The 7,028-nt window shown below is 41.4% G+C and overlaps 1 protein-coding gene across 1 annotated transcript; it reads left to right on the top strand.

The window, feature by feature from the left end:
* Positions 1–670: 670 nt before the first annotated feature.
* Positions 671–6,717, top strand: LOC104519351 (ubiquinone biosynthesis O-methyltransferase, mitochondrial; the record flags this gene model as incomplete). The annotated part of the gene is made up of 6 exons (XM_010166623.1): positions 671–794; positions 1,173–1,325; positions 1,494–1,593; positions 3,297–3,539; positions 4,708–4,867; positions 6,438–6,717. Coding segments are annotated over 6 exons (977 nt in total), but the record flags the coding sequence as incomplete, so codon positions are not given.
* Between the last annotated feature and the right edge of the window lie 311 nt (positions 6,718–7,028).

Here is a 7,028-nt window from a genome sequence, read left to right as displayed (position 1 = left end):
CCCCGGCGCCTCCCTCGGCTCCCGTGCAGCCCTCCAGCCCGGAGAGGCGCCTGCAGGTCGCTCAGTCAGTCCCCGCGGCCTCAAATCGTCCTCATGGGCCGTTAGCCCGGGCACAGTGGGGCAGAGCTGTGCTTTGGGGGTTGCTGGTGACCGGGCAGCCCTGCCTTGGCAAAGCCGGCGTGGAGTTTTCAAGACGGTGTCCTTGGCCTGTCTCCGCGCCATCTATGAGGCTTTCTTGTGCCCTCACCCATTCAGACGATACAAGACGGGTGTGCAGCTGTGTATTTTTTACTCCAGTATGTAATGAAAACAGGAATAGGAGCCCCGTGTTGTGTGTGTGTGTATCCCCAACTTGTGTTCAGAGTAAAGATTTTGGTGAAATTCTCAGTAACTGACATGTTTCAGCTACATGCAAAGTTCCTCGTCATTTCAGTGACTCTCAAAAATGTCATCGTACATAATTTGACAAGTACGGGGTGGTGAATGAGCATGTGCTGGTTTATTTAGAGTCCTCATGCACTCCTTAAATACAACAGTGAGCAAACGTGCAAAGATTTGCATGGTTAGTATTGTTGTTCTAGAGCAGCATTGTTAAATGAGGTTTTTTGCCTGTGAGCTCTCATAAAGCTGATGTTTTCCATTCAGTTGCCTTTCTTTTTTATTTATGCAGATGACCATGCTGATCTGTCTTTCCAGACAGGCCCGAGCGGTACCCTTCAGAACTACAACTGGAGAATACAGCTGAGATCCAGTAGTACTCTGCCTGTCTCTCTGATTGACATAAAAAGCAGCATGTAAGTACTGTATCTAACATAATCCTACGTGACAAGGACTGTAATTTTCTATAACAATTTAATTTTACTTTGTGACAGTGTCACATGAAGTAGTTTTGAAATCTCACAAATGTTTAAATGTTTGATGTAGCCTATTTTTGTTTTACTAATTGATAACGTAAAAATTACAGGGTACAGCCATCTCTTTTGGAAGATATGTTATACCTGCAGTGCAAAAAATCTGTAAAATCTGTTTTTAATCAGGTATAACTACAGTCCCTAAAAGAACACAAGTTTGGGTTTTTTTTTCATTTTCTGATGCAGAATTTGTTTTTCCCATATTTCAGCTGAAATGGATTCTCAATATTAGTTTCATGACGTGCAGCTTTCATTATTTAGGCCCAACTCAAAGAGACTTTTCAGCACTTCACACTCATCAGTGGATTTAAAGGAAATGAAAAAATTCCAGCTCCTTGCACATAAGTGGTGGGATGAAGAAGGAGAATATTCAGCCCTTCATTCTATGAATGATATTAGAGTGCCATTTATTAGGTATGGTTCTGAAGACAGGTTTTTTATATATATATATATGTACTATTTCTGCATAACCTCAGAAAGCACTGTTAAAGGAAACCAGTTATCAGTACTTAGGATAACTGCATATTGCATCTACTAAACCACCTGGTGTGTTTGCCCTTAATCACATCCCTTTTATTTCAGAGATACTCTGTTGAACATGAGTAGTAATTATCATCTGGGAAACCCACTTTCTGGAGTAAAGATTCTCGACGTTGGCTGTGGCGGTGGACTGCTAAGCGAGGTAAGAAACAGTAGGCCCTGGTTTCTCTTGTTAAAAAGTGTGCAAGGTTTTTGAAATGTTTTACTGTTACACTGCTTAATTTCTAATCCTCCAAGGAGGAGATTCTTCTCTTCTCTTCTCTTCTCTTCTCTTCTCTTCTCTTCTCTTCTCTTCTCTTCTCTTCTCTTCTCTTCTCTTCTCTTCTCTTCTCTTCTCTTCTCTTCTCTTCTCTTCTCTTCTCTTCTCCACGTGTTTTGGGTGCAGTGCATTCTACAAACCTCATAGAATATTTGGCGTGGGTAGTGGTGGTGGTTTACAGAAAAGGAGGGAATTCATAATGAGAAATTCTAAAATCCTTAGGTTCATCAGAAAAAGAAGATTTCAAACACTGTAAAGAAAGGAGAGGGGAAGAATGATGTAAAAGTCTTCTAGCTTTCTGCTAGGCCATCACAGTATGACAACTTTCTTTTTCTCTCTCTCCTTTTTTTTTTTTTAGTTTGAATTTGGAGCTTAGTCAAGAATACTTTAATCATTACAATCCTTGTTACCAAAGAAGCATTTGCAATTATAAACCTGTTCTTAAAAGTTAATTTTAAAAATCTGCTTATCTTCAGTTTTTTATATTGGGGTGGGAAGTCTCACCTCTGCTTTGATCTCATGAGAAAAGCATGGAAAAATGTCAAACACCTGAGATACACCTCCTGTCTGCCAGGAGAGATTCCCTTGGTATAGGGGCTGCTGTTACAGCTGCTTCCCCGAGGAGTCTGCGCAGACCTGGGACTGAGAAGTAACTCTGTGGTGGAACCCTGTGGCCACCCAGGCTCTGAACGGTGCTATATCCCATCAATAGACGAGGGATGGTTTGTGAATTTAGGATTACAGATCTGGCTGAGTTACTCTGGGAACTTCATCAGCATCTGCAACGAGATGTTACAAAAGGACTTGAATCTCTCCCTGTTTTGTTTTTTTTTTTTTCTTCATTTATTCTGAGAAAATCCCATGGTCTTTCAAGAGCCTCTTCTCCAAAAAGGCTGGCAAAACTGGTGTGCTGTCTCACCTTCTCGGACTGAACAACTGGTGAATTTCAGGTTGGAATAACATACCTGTGGTCATGTTCTGCAGCCTGTTTCAGTTTCAAAAGAGGTGATGGCTGAGGTGTTAACCCATGAGTAAGAAGACACTGAAGAAACTTGAGTGACAGCCAAGCCTGATGCTATCCTAGTAAACATCAGTGTTTAGTTCTCAGCAGTGAGAAAGTCCCAGAGATAATAATATATTAAGTAACCATTAAAAAGATATGAGGATTTACTGTTACAGGTGGATGTTGAAGAAAGTAATGTCAGTAATTAAATACAGCATTGTTTTCCCCCCTTTAAGTACTGTGTTGTTTTCCCCCCTTTGTTTTTCCTGTATCGGAGGATTATGGTGGAGGAAATTTGTGTTTGGCGTAACAATGGATTCAGAACGATTTACTCAAAAAGACAATTTAAATGTGTATATTCCAAGTACTTAATTTTCTTTGCTTTAATAAACATTTCAAATAAAACTGCTGGATCAGAGCTCATCATTTACTGTTGTTTGTCTTGTTCTCTGATAGATAGAGAACAAGATAGATAGATGGAGATGCAGATGTTCTCTGCATCTTGTATGGACGTTGCAAAGTTGCAGACACCTTTAAGTAAATTGTTTTCATGCATAGAATAAATTATACTCTGTATTGTTAGCCTCTAGGTAGACTGGGAGCTTCAGTTACTGGAATTGATCCTCTGGAGGACAACATTAGAACAGCAGATCAACACAAGTCATTTGATCCGGTCCTTGCCAAGAGAATACAGTACAAGTCCAGTTCACTGGAGGAGATTGTGGAAGAGTCTATGGAAACCTTTGATGTAATCGTAGCTTCTGAAGTAGTGGAGCATGTGGCTGACCTTGAAATGTTTATCAAGTGTTGCTCTCAGGTGTTAAAGGTAAGAGAGTTTTTGCTGTCATTATTGGGAATATTTATTCTCTTTTATTACTAAGGCTTTCATTTGAAGGCGTGTGAAAACATGTAAATCTGCATTCATTCCTCCACCTTGAAGGGCTTGAGATCTGAATCACACTCCAGGGGTGCCTTCCGTTCTCCTCCATGATGCAAGTACATCTTCCCAACTTCAGTAACTAAAGAGGAAATTTATTTCCCCAGCCCTGCCTTAGGAGAGCGTTAATGGCATCACCTAGCATTGCAGTGTCACTTTGCATCAGCCCTTCAGGAATCTGGTTGCATCTGATTTCACCTAGTGCCTAGAGAAAACATGGCAGCGCTGCTGTTGATGGACAGCTACGGCACACACTGCACTGAAACTGACTGTAATGATGTTTCTGGTTCACAGGATTCTATTCTGGCTCTAGCACCACATCAGATGTGCTCCTGGATTGCTTTTAAAGGGTCATAGTTATGGGTGGAGATAATCAAGTGTCGTTCTATTCCTCATGGTCTCATTTAATTTGTAAAGAAGGATGGTAGGCCCAGTACACAAGCAACAGCTTTCCTTTAATCTCTTGATTTATCTTTCTGGTCATCAGAAGGGATATAGATTATTTGAATGGAAGGCTTAGCAGGCTGAAAATTAGTTAAGGATGTAGAAATTATCCTTTATTTCTACCAAACAGTCTCTTAAGTACTTAGAATTAATTTCTGGCTTTGTTTTTTGATCCTGTAATCATTAAAACAAACACAGTGTTCAGCAGTCTCAAAATTAGGCAGTATTGCACATTTTACTTTGGTTTTAATTTTAAAAAGTGTTTATTTGTATATACCTTAATACCTTTTATTTATCTATTTCCTGGGCAGGGTTACATTATAAGTTACTTTGTTAGATGTTTTTTGGGCAAGGAAATTGTTATCAGACCATTCAAGACTTTGATTTTATTAACTCTTTGAGGACTACTGAGTCATACTGTTAGAACTTTATATTCTTTCTTGTGTTTAAATGGTATGACTTGTAAATACCTGTCCTGGGATGAAATTAGTTCTTACTTTTGCAGCATGTAGACTTGTAGATAGAGAAATTATGTGTTATAATGCTATAAAATTTACAGTTTTTTTTTTAAATTAAATATTCTTCTAATTGAACATTTTAATCTTTTAATTAGCCCGAAGGTTCTTTATTCATTACTACAATCAATAAAACACAGTTGTCCTATATCCTGGGAATTGTGGTTGCAGAAAAAATACTAGGCATCGTACCGGCAGGAACACACGAGTGGGAGAAGTTCGTTCCCCCTGAAGAGCTGGAGCGCCTCTTGGAAGCGAGTAAGTTCCATGGAGGCCAGATGGTGGGAATGCAGAGAGAAATCCAAATGGTCCCTGTAGAAATGGTGAGGGGATAAGAAAGGTGGCGTGAGTGCTAGCAACAATACACAGCTTTTCGTCTGTGAGCCACCAGTCGTGTGTTGTATCATTTCTGGTTTAAAGACACCACAGCTTACTGGATTTAGCATAAAGTAAATAAACTAGGTGGAGTCCTAAGAATGCAGAGATGACTCAAACAAAATCACAGTTACAGGTGCCGCACTGTTTGATGGCCTAAGTGAAAATTCCAAGGTTTTCCATCCTGTACTGGTGGCAGAACGTGCGCTCCAAAGCGGTTCATGTCCTCTAGGTCAGGTTTGAGAAAATAACCGTATTGGCACTCCAGAGCTGCACTGCTGCCACTGCATTGTTTGTCACCTTCCCCTTGGGAGAAGGTGTTTTTATTATTGGTTGTTGTTCCATGTTCTTTATTCGTATTACATTACTAAAAGATTTCTTCAAAAATGTGAAGGTGAAAGCCACCACAAATCCATTGGTCAGTTCATAGAATCATAGAATGGTTTGGGTTGGAAGGGACCTTAAAGATCATCTAGTTCCAACCCCCCTGCCATCAGCAGAGACACCTTCCACTAGACCAGGCTGCTCAAAGCCTCTCCAGCCTGGCCTTGAGAAACTGTATGATACTGATTTGAAGAAATAATTAAATTGCCCTGGGTTGATTGCTTTTAAAATAGACAAAGCTCTGAGCTGGGAAGAGTTCTGCCCATTGTCCTCCTCCTCTGCAGATGTTTTAAAACCCTCTCACCAAATATTTCACTTGGCTTTAGTTCACTGTAAAGAAGCTGAGGTATGAGTTGAGCTATTCTCTTGGCAAGGTCTTCTCCTGGCACTTTGCAGTGATGCTGTAAGGAACGTGACTAATACTGCTTCACATGCTGGTGGTTCTTTCCGTTGCCCCTTCAAAAGGCGAAGCAGGCGCAGTGGAGTGATTTGTTTTGGTAGGGTGTTTGTTTTCTGCCTCCACTCATGTGTGCTGCTGGGATGCAGCAGAGCCGTGCGGTCAACTGAGTGCTGCTCAGCAGGGAGTGCTAAATCAGTCTTTACTTGCCCTTATTCCTTTATGGCATCCTTCTGCCTCTTATGTTTTCCATTCCTAAGGGGAATCTGCAGAATCCTTCCAAAGACTTGCTCAGATTTTGATTTTGAAGTGTGTGTGATGTCAATCTGAAGAACATCTCCAGCTACAGAAAACATTACTCGTCACCCAGACGTGGTGGTGTGAAGCTGGGGTTTCAGGCACCACTGTCAGTGGCTCACCATATAGCGTGCTGACAGTACGTGGCCTGGCACAGAGCTATGGCTGCTACTGCCAGCAGCAGGACCCGCTGTCACCAGGGATTCCTGTTGCCGCTGCTTGTGGTGGTGTCTGACACAGGCCAGATTGTGGAGCACTGTGCCCCGGCTCCGAGGAAGAAGCATCCTTCAGACTTACTGTTCTAAAGGGTTTGATGTTGCAGTGACTCACAATATTTAAGAATGTCAGTTGCTTTATGGCTTCTTTCTTTTCTAGATGGCTTTTCAGTCAAGACTGTGAATGGGATGTTGTATAATCCCCTCTCAGGGTCGTGGAGCTGGATGGAAAGCACGAGCGTTAACTATGCAATGCACGCGGTGAAGTCTGGGGCTGAGGGACAGTGGAGCCCGACAGGCACCCTGTCAGAGACGGGAAGTGAGCAGCCCTCAGCCGCAGCTGGCACTACCCTGTGACTGTCCGAGACGTGGGCTGATGGACTGCCACCAGGAACAGAAAAGATGGTTTTACCCAGATGGACATAATAAATCCTTTTTTAACAACAAGCCTGCTGTTTGCATTAATAATGCTTATGCTATTTTTGGCCAAATATTTTAGGGCAGTCTCAGAAAAAAAACAAGTGCCCATTATCTCAGGAATCATTTAAGACTGAAATGAGCAAAGCTTTTAAAGAGTACGTATTTTTATGAGAAAGTAGTTTCAAATTGTTGGACAGAGAAATGCAAATTATTCTGTCAGCAGCTTGGAGGAAGCTCTTACATGTGATGGCATTTTCAGTCCTACTAGGAAAACTCAGATCTCTGTAGAATAATGGCTTCAGTGTAGAATGAGTTTAAAAACCAATACTGT

Source organism: Antrostomus carolinensis, unplaced genomic scaffold (genome assembly GCF_000700745.2).
Source record: "Antrostomus carolinensis isolate BGI_N321 unplaced genomic scaffold, ASM70074v2 scaffold53164, whole genome shotgun sequence".
Taxonomy (NCBI): Eukaryota; Metazoa; Chordata; class Aves; order Caprimulgiformes; family Caprimulgidae; genus Antrostomus; species Antrostomus carolinensis.
Note: the sequence above shows the minus strand (reverse complement) of the source record. Positions and strands in the feature narration are given on the sequence as shown.